General features: G+C 42.2%; 1 protein-coding gene and 1 pseudogene across 1 annotated transcript; both read left to right on the top strand.

The window, feature by feature from the left end:
• Nucleotides 1-1030: 1030 nt before the first annotated feature.
• On the top strand, nucleotides 1031-5666 carry LOC143611346 (cytochrome b pseudogene; annotated as a pseudogene).
• Nucleotides 5667-8527: 2861 nt separating this feature from the next.
• Nucleotides 8528-8974, top strand: LOC143611345 (uncharacterized). Its single transcript, XM_077085557.1, has one exon. It carries the CDS (start codon nucleotides 8528-8530, stop codon nucleotides 8972-8974), a length of 447 nt encoding a protein of 148 aa, XP_076941672.1.
• Nucleotides 8975-12740: the final 3766 nt, after the last annotated feature.

Below are 12740 nucleotides of genomic sequence, written 5' to 3'. Positions count from 1 at the left end.
ATAATTGCCCTTAACTGAGTCATACTGGCAGGGACTGTTTGATAACCAGTGCCGTGCGTAAAGTGATTATCGATGTCTAAGGTTTTGTCTAGTTGATCAGTCTGTAATTAACCGTTAATGATTAATCTGTTAGGTTGCATGAGATTACTGTAAGTTACTTACTTAAACTCCTGGGTGTGATTTGCTTTTATTATTTGATGAAAATTGTTTGCTAAATTCTCAACTAAAACTATTTACTTGTGTGATCAGCACTAAAAATTGCTACTTCAAAATTTTAAAACTTGTTTACAAGATTTGCTTTGACCACATACTCCTTGTGCATACGATGCATTACTTATCCTAGCTACTTAGGTTAATTAGGTTTTTTCATGACTCAAAACGACGGTCATCAAAATGGCGCCGTTTCTGGGGAGTTAGTGCGCTTAGTGTTTTTCGTGTTATTCGATATTTGGGTTTATTTTGGTTTTAGTTTTAGTTGTAAGTTTTTTATTTTAATTTTTATTTTTCCATTTTATGCGGGGTGTGTTATTTGTGCAGGTAACAGGTTTATGCACACCCGCCACTCGGGCAGACAGTCACCGCTAGTTTTCGAGCCCGAAATTGAGAGATTAGCTCGGCAAAACCGAGCTCTTAACATAACCTCAGAGATGGAAGATCAGAATCATAACCAGAACCAAAACCTGAACCAAAAACAAAACTAGAATGAAAACCAGAACCCATAACCAAACCAGCTCCAAGAAAAAAACACATTTCACCCAGATAACATGCCTCCATCGTTTACTTCCAACCGGCAAAACAACCAGAATAACTCAGCTCGTTTTTCTAGAAACCGAAATCAAAACCAGGTTGTCGATCTGGCCGGACCATCAGCCCTAAATAACAGTCCTAGACGCAGAGTTTGGACTAATCTTGCTGATGATCTTCCAGTATGCATTCAGAAGATGAAGAAGAGGGGGAAACGAATGATGCGGATCACAGTTTGGAAGGTAATGAAGAGGTAAATTGACAAAGGCAGAACGAGGGTTTTGAGATGGAAAACGAGGGGAATGAAAATTGGGATGAAGTTGCGGAAGAGCCGGTGGATCAGATACGGGATGAAGCGGTTAATATAAATGAGGGTAGAAACGGCATGGGTCGAAACAGAGTCAACCGGGCAGAAAGGCCCGAAAGAGTTCTGAATATTCAAGTGAATTGGGGTGGTTTGGTAAATCCCAGGGTGGGCAAAGGAGGAATTTTGTAGCTCCGGTTTAGGGTGTTAACAGTCGGTTAAGACCGACTATTTCAGATGGAGCGTCCCTGCTTGTTCCATAGGTACGGAGGGCGGGACAACAAACCATTAAGTCCCGGCCTTCATACATTAACATTGTACCTCATTTTCACGGGATGGCTTCCGAGGACCCATACTCTTATTTGTCCGATTTTTCGGCTATTTGCGAGTCAATTGGTGATGTACATTTGATCAGGATGAGGTTCGGTTGCGGTTATTCCAGTTTTCTCTAAAAGACAAAGCAAAACACTGTTTAACTCGCTCTCGATGCACAATATTGCTAACTGCGCCGAGATGCATCAGGTTTTCTTAAACGAGTATTACTCATAGTCGAAAACGAGCCAGGCCCGAATGAAAATTTGACACTTTTCACAGATATTGGGCGAATTATTTCACGAAGCATTCACCAGGTTTAAGGAGATGATCAGAAAATGCCCAAACCACCAGATTGAATTATGGGAAGTGGTGAAATGCTTTGTAGATGGGTTGACATACGAGGACCGAAAGCATCTTAAAGCCTCATGTAATGGTCAGCTGTTGAACCAACCCGAGGAGGATGGTTGGGATTTTCCGGAGTTTATGTGTGAAGATTCTAAAGCAGAGGGAGCAGCTGAAAGGCAAAGACATGTTACTTCTTCCAGGTCAGTAAGTCAGTCACGTGTGAGTCTGAAAGAATTGAACGTGACTGGCCGGTATAGAAAGGGTAAGAAGAAAGAAGTCGGGAAAGTTGGAGTAAAATTCCCGGTTTGTGTGGATTGTGGTGAAATCGGGCATAAGTCGGAAAATTGTCCCGAGTTTTATGATGACGAGGAAGATGAGCCCGAGTAGGTTAAATATCCTTATGGAGATTCTAAAGGCCAAGGGTTTAACTCAAACACGAGAAATCCCCCTTTTTTTCGATAAGAAGGAAATAAAGAACTGGAACGAAACGAAATAAGGCCTTTCTAGCTCTAGTTTCGGATGAGCTTCTCCCAAGGATGTCTGGTAATAGAATAGGTTGGCTCGCTATAATTAAGACTTCCGCTTTTGCTCCGTCAGTGGATCGTATGAATTTCCTGGAATGTAGATAGACCAAAAAAGAGACTGAAGGGATAAGAATAGGAATTATAGTACCATTAGAAGAAGGGGCACCTGTGGGAACATCTCTACTGGCGAACCATTTCAATAGTACGGGTGCTTCCATGCCACGAGGCACGACCATGGAAGTAATGATAAAGAAAAAGTTATGTAGTTGGACCATCTTTTCTAACCGTTCGAGTTTTGCTTCTATAGAGAAGATGAGACGCTCAAAATGAAAGTTTTCGCAACGCATACCGAAAGGGTACCAATGAAGCCGACCATTAATGACTAGTTCAAAAACCAAGAGCACAATAAGAATATCATATTAAGGGAGAGGTAATCCCAATTTCAGAGAAAAGGAAAAAAGTCTTGCGCCATAGGCGGCCGAGGGTACCTTCCTAGAGGTTCTTCTTAATTTGAATCAGGTCTCCTCACTTATGTTTATGCTTATGATAATATATGCCAATCCCTAATCTCACAAATAGATTTCGACCCAATCTACCTTTATGAAGCAGATATGAGTGTATTCCGCCTACATTTGTTAGGTTCTTTGATTCTGTAAGTTTGTCTTGTTTATATTGCACGAGATCGCCTTTTTTACTTTATATCAAAAATAGAGATTTAAATAATAGGTAACCTTCATCAATAAACCTTGCATAAGAGATAGATCCTGCTGACTTGAACTGAGAAAGAATTTCATTTGTATTTGAGCGTAAAAGCGCGGACTTCATCTCTTCTATTCTCTTCAATTACACCTTACACTTATGCTGAGTCTAACGAGGCTCAGGTGCGGAGCCTTCCGCTGTCACTGTGGAGCGAAACTGCGCAAAGGTAGAACATCATAGAAACTTCGCTGACTTTCTCATAAACCTTGATTTCTCTACGCTCAATAAGAAGCCGGAATAGCTTAAATTGGTTCATGTTCTGCTTCCAAAGTCAGTCGTCTTTACCAAAGTGTGAACTTCAGACGACTCTCAAGCGGTTCCATTCCTTCTTACTGTACTTCTGGGTCAACCCAACCCGAATGGGAAGAAGGGGGTCAGCCAAATAGCAGTCCACTTTGTACGTTTGCTGAGCAGACCAATTAGGCCTTTTTTCTTTGAATTTTATTTTTTTATTTTCATTTTAAGAGTTAGCCACCTTCCGGGTGATAGGATAGACCCGGAAAAAGAAAGGGATAGAGCTCTGAAATAGTGAACTTAGAGCTGGGGTGGGAACAAAATCTAAGTGTAACAAGAAGACAGTGATGAAGTTGGTGATTGTAGCCTGTTAGTGTTAGAGATTCAGATAGAGGAATGTAAACTAGAAAACTACTCTATCAGCGGAAAGAGAGCCAATACATGGCAGGGGGAAGCTAAGCAGGTTTCTTAGACTGAAGGTTCTTAGTCTAATCAGAAACAGGTTGGAATCATGTCCCCGCCTAATTGAGATCTTTTTTTGGGTGGTAAAAGTTGTGTTGCCAGCTAGCTAATGTTCGGATGGTGAACTGTTCAGTATCAAGTCTGTAACGAAGCTAGTACGGTTGCTTGTAGAATAATAGTTCAAATTCCAGGTAACTGGATCGCCCTAGCGGGGTTGCTCTAACTCAGACGGCCCTGAGAAACACAGCACTCCGGTAACGGATCCTTATGCAGGCGAAGGGGCAGAGCGTTCCTCGGGCGTCGATCAATCCTGAATCACAGGCCGCTCTGTCATTGTCTGATTTTTGGTTGTCTGATCTCACTCGAAATTATATATCTACTTATCATATTTTTGCCCCTGCTCGGTAGTTCCGTAGCAGGGTTTTTCGGACGTTTTCTAGGATCAGAAGGAACCGCTATAATGACCACTACGTGCGTTACATTCTCTTCGATCTTATCTTTGATTGCTTTTCAAAACGTATTTTTAACTGAACTACAATGGTCTGATTCTTTTGAGGAAGATATGTAGGCAAATCGGTGTATACGTGGATGCGACCCATCCACTCCCTCCATCCATGGATAAGGATAAAACATCATCTTTCACTGTGGAAAAACGCAAATCTCATATTGACTTTCTTTCGGCCTACGCTAAGGGTACTTTAAAGATTTTGAGATCTTTTGTTTTTTTTCTTTTTTCTTTTTTTTTTCTAAAGGCCCTAGAAAGCTAAAGGGTGAGGGAACCTAAGTTCTCTTTCTAAAAAATAAAAAGAAAAATAAGTGACTATAAGGAACCAACGATTCTCGATTCTTAAACAACCCATTTTCTCCACACTAAATCAGCATTTGATAGATTATCCAACCCTGAGCAATCTTAGTTATTGGTGGGGGTTCGGTCCGTTAGCTGGTATTTGTTTAGTCATTCAGATAGTGACTGGCGTTTTTTTAGCTATGCATTACACACCTCATGTGGATCTAGCTTTCAACAGCGTAGAACACATTTTGAGAGATGTTGAAGGGGGCTGGTTGCTCCGTTATATGCATGCTAATGGGGCAGGTATGTTTCTCATTGTGGTTTACCTTCATCTTTTTCTTGGTCTATATCATGCGAGTTATAGCAGTCCTAGGGAATTTGTTCGGTGTCTCGGAGTTGTAATCTTACTATTAATGATTGTGACAGCTTTTATAGGATACGTACCACCTTGGGGTCAGATGAGCTTTTGGGGGGCTACAGTAATTACAAGCTTAGCTAGCGCTATACTTGTAGTAGGAGATACCATAGTTACTTGCCTTTGGGGTGGTTTCTCTGTGGACAATGCCACCTTAAATCGCTTTTTTAGTCTTCATCATTTACTCCCCTTTCTTTTAGTAGGCGTCAATCTTCTTCATCTGGCCGCATTGCGTCAATATGGATCAAATAATCATTGGGTGTACATTCAGAGATGGATAAAATTGCTTCTTATCCTTATTTTTATGTAAAGGATCTAGTAGGTTGGGTAGCTTTTGCTATTTTTTCTTCCATTTTTATTTTTTATGCTCCTAATGTTTTGGGGCATCCCGACAATTATATACCTGCTAATCCGATGCCCACCCCGCCTAATATTGTACCGGAATGATATTTCCTATCAATCCATGCCATTCTTCGTAGAATACCTGGCAAAGCTGGAGGTGTATCCGCAATAGCACCAGTTTTTTTATGTCTGTTGGCTTTACCTTTTTTAAAAAGTATATATGTACGTAGTTCAAGTTTTCGCCCGATTCACCAAGGAATATTCTGGTTGCTTTTGGCGGATTGTTTACTATTAGGTTGGATCAGATGTCAACCTGTGGAGGCACCATTTGTGACTATTGGACAAATTTCTCCTTTTGTTTTCTTCTTGTTCTTTTCCATACCGAGCCTGAGGAATCACCCGAATTTACGATATGGGAACGCGTCGACATAGTTAAACCCGAACTTTCAGGGGACGGGACAGAATAGGTCGCAGGGTAATTACCGCCAAGGCGGTTATCAGCAGCAGCAGGGTTCGTAATACAAATAGGGGGTATAATAGAGACGGTAACTGGGATGGAAATTCATCAGGTAATCAGGACCAGCAGAAAGGGTCCTCGGGAAATGCGGATGAGTGGGTGCACTCAAAGTTGGATGCAATGATGAAGATGATGACATATTACCAGGCTGAGACGAAGAGACATTTTGAGTTATGGGATAAATCGTCATAGTCAATGTCAAAGCATATCGGTCCACTCGCAGCAGATATGGCAAAACTATAGAAGAATGCGGGTCAACTCCTGAGTGACACGACGGTCAAACCGAACAGCTACAGCTCGAGTTCGTAAAAGCATGTTAACCAGGTAAGTATTTTAAGAAGTGGGAAAAAGTATGATAACAAAGTTGGGGTTCCACCACCATTGGTTGAGGGAGGTGATGGAAGAAATTGATGAAAATCTCGTCAGTAATGACGAGCCGGAACTGGTTAAATTAAATGAATCTAATCAAATTGAAACTAATACTAATAAACCGGTCCCGAAAGATGACACCAACAACCCTAAGGACAAGGAGATAGTGAAAACTGTCCCCTATCACGATGCTTTATTGGCGCCATCTAAGGCGAATATGGCATCAAAAGGGGGCCCACAAAAAGAGGAAATGTATGAAACATTTAAACAACTTATAATTAATATATACCTCTTTTAGATGCCATAAACAAATTCCCGCCTATGCAAAGTATTTGAAAGAATTGTGCACAAAGAAAAGGAGTCATAAGATTCCTAAACAGATTGATTTTACTGATAATGTCGGTGCAATTCTTTCGGGTGCCCTTCCACCCAAGCTACAAGATCAAGGAATGCTAATTATACCCATTCAAGTAGGTGATTTTAACATTAGTAGTCTCCCGAGAAGTCTATACGATCAGTATGACTTCGGTCTGTTTCGAGCAGCTGCTACCACGATTGTCCCAGCTGACTAGACACTGAAACTTCCTCTAGGGATACTGACTGACGTTATCGTCAAGGTGGAAGATTTTTACTTTCCAGTTGACATTTTGGTCCTCGATTGTGTTTCGGGTGAAAGGACCAAACAATCTACGGTTATCCTCGGTAGGCCATTTTTGGCCACCTCAAATGCAAACATTAATTGTTGAAATGGTACCGTTGACATGGCATTAGGTAACCGTAAGTTGAGGATTGATATTTTCACACATGGAAATAATTCTCCGGTCGATGACGAGTGCTTTATGGCTGATGTCATTGACGAGTGCATCCCACTTTACGACTCTGTCATCAGCACGGATTGCATGGCGGAGACGTTTTTTTTGTTTGAAAGGTTTTACAGGTGGAAACAGACAAGCTGCTGGAAGAGGAAAAGAGACAGCTGGAAGTTGCAGCTCTGCGAGGAGACCGTCCACCATGGTCAGTTCAAGTGGAAGCACTTCCCGAGAAAGTTGATACCGGGCTGAAATTGTCCCTACTGGAATCACCGAAAGAAGCATTTAAAATATGCTTTCCTTGGTAAGAATGAGACTTTACCTGTTATTATAGCTTCTAATTGATTTGTTGAACAGGAAAAAGCTTTGATGGCGGTGCTGGTTGCGGACAAGGAAGCAATCGGGTGAACGATAGCGGATTTGAAGGGAATCAGTCCCTCAATCCTGATGCACAAGATTTTAACAAATCCGAATATCAAGCCCGCACGCGATGCTCAGCGGAGGTTGAACCCGAACATGAGGGAAGTAGTGAAGAAAGAAGTGCTGAAGTGGTTAGATGCTGGTATTATTTTTTCCATCTCAAATAGCACGTGGGTAAGCCCGACACAGACAGTACCGATAAAAGCGGGCATCCAAGTCGTCAAGGACGACTCAGGTAACGAGGTCACCACCCGGCTGGTAACCGGGCTGCGCATTTGTATTGATAACCGAAAAATGAACGAGACAACATCGAAAGATGACTTTCCGCTTCCGTTTATCGATCAAATTGTCTAAAAGCTATATTGTAAAAAATTGTATTGCCTTTAGACTGTTATTCCGGGCATAACCAGATAGCTATTCATCCTGAAGATCAGGAGAAGACTACGTTTACGTGTCCGTATGGCACATTCTCATTTTGGCGAATGCCATTTGGGCTATGTCACGCCCCCGCCACCTTTTAAAGTTTCATGATGAGTATCTTTTCCGATATGGTGGGGGAGTCTTTAGAAATTTTCATGGATGATTTTTCGATTTTCATCACATCTTTCGAGGTATTTTTAAATCAACTCGAAAGAGTATTGAAAAGATGTGTCGAAACGAATTTGGTTCTTCGTTGGGAGAAAAGCCATTTTATGGTCCAAGAGAGGATTGTTTTGAGCCATGTTGTGTCGAGTCGCGGGATTGAGTTGGACCGAGCTAAGGTTTTAGTTATTTCCACTCTATCTCATCCCACGAATGTCAATGGTATTAGATCATTTTTGGGGCATGCTGGGTTTTATAGACGGTTCATTAAGGGTTTTAGTGATATTACCAAACCCTTATGTAATTTATTGCTTAAGGATGCCCCATTTGACTTTAATGATGAATGTGCTAAGGCCTTTGACATTTTAAAGTTGAAATTAGTTGAAGCCCCGATCTTGCAATCACCCGATTGGAGTTTGCCTTTTGAAATAATGTGTTGTGCAAGTGATTATGCGGTCGGGGCTGTTTTGGGACAGCGTGTTCAAAAGAAGCCCGTTGCCATATACTATGCGAGTAAAACTCTCTTAGATGCTCAATTGAATTACACAACAACCGAGAAAGAGTTATTAGCAATAATATATGCTCTAGATAAATTCATGTCTTATATTTGGGGTAGTAAAGTAATTATCTATTCTGACCACCCTGCAGTTAGGTACCTCATGGACAAAAATGATGCAAAACCGAGGCTCATAATATGGGTTTTGTTACTGCAGGAATTTGATCTAGAGATTCGGAATAAGAAAGGAAGTGAGAATGTTGTTGCAGATCACTTGTCCCAAATTATGGTGGAAGATGGAAACACAGACGGGCCCATTAACGAGTCCTTCCTGAATGAGCACATTTTGGCAGGCTCACAAAATCCCTGGTTTGCTCATATTGCTAACTTTAAAGTTTCAGGTGACCTACCGGAGCATTGTCCAAGGAGAAAGAAGAAACATTTGATGTCCCAAGCTAAACAGTATATTTGGGACGATCCAGATTTGTTCAAGATCGGTGTAGATCAGATGATCAGACGATGCATACCGGAGGAGGATGTCAGATAGGTGTTGAACACACGCATTCATCTGCGTGTGGGGGTCACTTTAGTAGCCAGAAAACAGCTAGAAAAGTCCTTACGAGTGGCTTCTTTTAGCCATCATTGTTTAAGGATGCACACGAGTTTCGCGATTCACTATTTAAAGTGTCAACAACTCGGGGGCATTTCTAAGAGGGATGATATGCCCTCGAACCCGATCCTAGTAGTTGATATTTTTGATGTTTGGGGGATCGATTTCATGGGGCCATTCCCGAATTCACACGGTAATTTATACATCCTAGTGGCTGTCGACTATGTGTATAAATGGGTTGAGGGGATAGCCACTAGGACGAAGGATCACTCGGTCGTTTGCAATTTTGTGCAAAGAAACAAATTTTCTAGATTTGGAGTCCCCCGAACCATCATAAGTGATGGGGGATCTCATTTCAAAAACTTTAAATTTTGAAAATTGCTTAAATGATATGGTGTTGATCAAGGGATTTCAACTCCTTACCATCCACAAACGAGTGGAAAAGTTGAGGTTTCCAATAGGCAAATCAACAGATTTTACAGAAAACCGTTCGGACGGACCGAAAAGATTGGTCAACCAACTTGACCGATGCTCTATGGGCCTACCGAACCGCTTATAAAACGCCAATTGGAACCACTCCTTATAGACCTGTGTATGGAAAGGATTGTAATTTACTGGTAGAGATTGCACAAAGAGCATATTGTGCTACTAAACAGGTTACCATGAGTTAAGATGATGCAGGTAAGGCAAGGAAGTTGGCTTTGTACGAGATCGAGGAGTTAAGAGACGAGGCGTACGATTGTGCATCCGCTTACAAAGCAAATATGAAGTAGGTTCATGATGCAAATATCCGGTTGAAGAACTTTGAGGTTGGACAAAAGGTTTGGTTATACAACACGAGGATGAAGCTCTTCCCGGGAAAGTTGAAAAGTAAGTGGACGGGCCCGTATTCGGTTGTTAGAGTTGCAAACCATGGTCAGTACGAGATTGAGGACCTTGATGATCATGTGAGGCAAGTGGTAAATGACTATATATTGAAGCCATACTTGGAAATGAAGGATATTCACGAGATGGACAAGGAATCAGTGAGTTTCATTGTGACTTCACCGATTTATGAAGATAATTGAGTTCGAGGCACTGTCGAGCTGTAGACATGAAATTCAGCGCTTACGGGAGGCAACTCGGGGTTTGTAATTGTCTGTCCAGTTGGTTTTGATTTTGTTGAGTCTTGTATCAAGTGTCGTCTTGAGTTTTGTGCAGCAAACATCAAGTGTGGGGAAGCTTGTTGGAAGAGTTGGAAGTTCTTGAAGTACGGTAAGAGTTTGATCAACTACACGTCGTTCCAGGTACGAAAAGTATGTTTTGAGTTCAGAAACGTGTTCAGGGTAATGTCAAGATGCCAAAAAGTGGGCAGGTCGGAAAATGTCCGGACCCGATTTCATGAAAAACTTTCTCTTAATAAGGCCCATCGCGTGTCGCGATGGGCTTACAAACATCTCCATCGTGTATCGCGATTGAGATTGGGATCCCTGACATGATGACGTCATCGCGATACGCGATGACGTGTTATCATACCCCATCACGTATCGCGATGGGGTCAAAACCCTAATTAACCCAAATTGGGTGGTGACACGCGATCACGTTGCTTTTGACCCATCGCATATCGCGATGGGTCATAAAAGATCGGAAAAATTTTATTATTTAACTGTCTGTTCTTCTTCTTCTTCTTCACTCTTCGTCTTCTTCTTTTTCTCTCCTCTCTGCGATTCCGTCCTCACCCCCGTCACTGACCACCACCATCACCGCTGTCTACTTACCTTGTCACCCCGATCACCACCACTTCCCTCATCGTCTCCATCTACCATTGTCTCCGTCCATCAATCACCATCCATTGTCACCGCCAATACCCATCACCGTTGCCGTAATCCATCACTAACAATCACTGTTAAACATGACCATCAATCATATAGCCACCCTCCATTAATCACCACAGTCACCATCTCCATTCACCAGTAACCACCTTCATAAACCACCGCTAACCACTGTCGCAGACCATAATCATCATCACCATCACCCCTACCGCCACTTTTACTACCTTCATAGTTATTATTGTGTTCTTTCGATCCGACATCGAGGTATGTTTATCTTTTTATTATTTCACAGTTTTAATAGTTTTTAGTCGGTTTGGTAAGATTGGAAGTTTGCGGGTGGGTGTTATCGGGTTAGTGTGCGTGCCGGGTTGTCGAGATAGTTGTTCGGTTTTCATTGAAGTTTAGGAAGTTGAAGTGTTTGGTAGTCGGGTTTGTTGATGGTTTGGTTAGGTGATTTTTACTTTGGTTGTCGAGTTTTGTTTAACGTAACAATGTAACAAGTCGGGTTTTGAAGTTCAAATTTTAAAATAATTATTTTAGTATTATTTTAATGATTTTGAGGGTTCGATATGAAATGATTGTTTTGAACTTGATTTATTAATATTTTATTCCAAACCCGATTTGTCATATATTTCTTTGTTGCCGACAAGTTAATTGTTTGTTGGCACGTTATTCGAGACAGTCTGTCAGTTCGTTTAGTTTATTCGAGTCAGTTTGTTAATAGTGTCTGGTACTCAATAGTCGAGTCGAGTTTGTTTGTGAGTTTGTTAATCGAGTATGGGGGCGCTTATTAATTTGTTTTGAATCGAAAATTGATTGTACCGTTTTTCGGGACAATCTGGGTTTTAGAAATACGTGCAGGGTGTCCTAGTTTTTCGTCTTTATTCATTTTTTTATTATTATTTAAATATTATTTTATTATGCGTGGGACGACTATGACCGAAATGCTATACGATCGTCACTATAGTTTGACATATCTAACTTGAATGTTTGATTTTGCAGATATGTCTGATCGCGCCGCCGGGCGCAACAGGCCTATGCCTGAGGGCGTGGGCCGTCGTGGCCCCGTTGCGGCTCCTCGGGGAGATCCCTAGCCGCACCGCCCTATTCAGCAGAGGATGTTGTGGGTTATACACTATGATGGTCCGGAGTTACCGATTACTCCTAACATCGACCTAGAGGCTATCATGGGTGATGGACGCCAGATCCCCCATCAGGTGCTCAGATTAAGGATGATGTCTGATGAGCATACGAGGCTCGGCAGGATTCAGGAGATGCAGCATCTATGTCACCGTTCGTTTGATTAGACGCCGATGCGAGATTTGAGCATCGGTGTTCATGTACGTCGTTTATTGTCAGATCAGTGGGCGCAGGTCCTCGCGTATGACTTGATTTATTATGTCGAGCTCTGACGTGAGTTTTATTCGACTTTTACTTTTTCGTCCATCGATTTTCTTGAACCACATGCGGTGTCATTTTAATTGGGACGACATCTTTATGAGATCTCGGTTCCCGACTTCGCTGTGGCCACCGGATTTTATGCTACCGAGCAGGTTCAGACTCCGGAATTCCTGCAGAGCATTCGTGGATACACATAGCATGCTCAGCGGGAACGTGAGCACTGGCTCACGGATGTCCAGCTCGGCCAGGTTTAGGCAGAGATCGCCGACGGGGCCCACTCCAGCACTGTTGTGGAGTCGTCCATCATGGACCCCGTCCATCGCTACATTAACAGGATCATTGCTTGTACTATTGTGGGCAGGCATTCGGGTCCCGATAAGTGCAGCAACCTTGATCTGTTGTGTCTTTATTCTATCATTGGCCGCCGAGAGGCCAATGTGGCGATGCTGCTGCTCTTGTTGTTCGCACGAGGTCATAGCCTACAGGGATCC

The sequence above is a fragment of the Bidens hawaiensis genome, unplaced genomic scaffold (assembly GCF_021521415.1).
Source record: "Bidens hawaiensis isolate Kalapana, Puna unplaced genomic scaffold, B.hawaiensis_p1.1 tig00030782_1, whole genome shotgun sequence".
Classification (NCBI taxonomy): Eukaryota; Viridiplantae; Streptophyta; class Magnoliopsida; order Asterales; family Asteraceae; genus Bidens; species Bidens hawaiensis.
The sequence above is the reverse complement of the archived record's forward strand: the minus strand, read 5'-3'. Positions and strand labels throughout refer to the sequence as shown.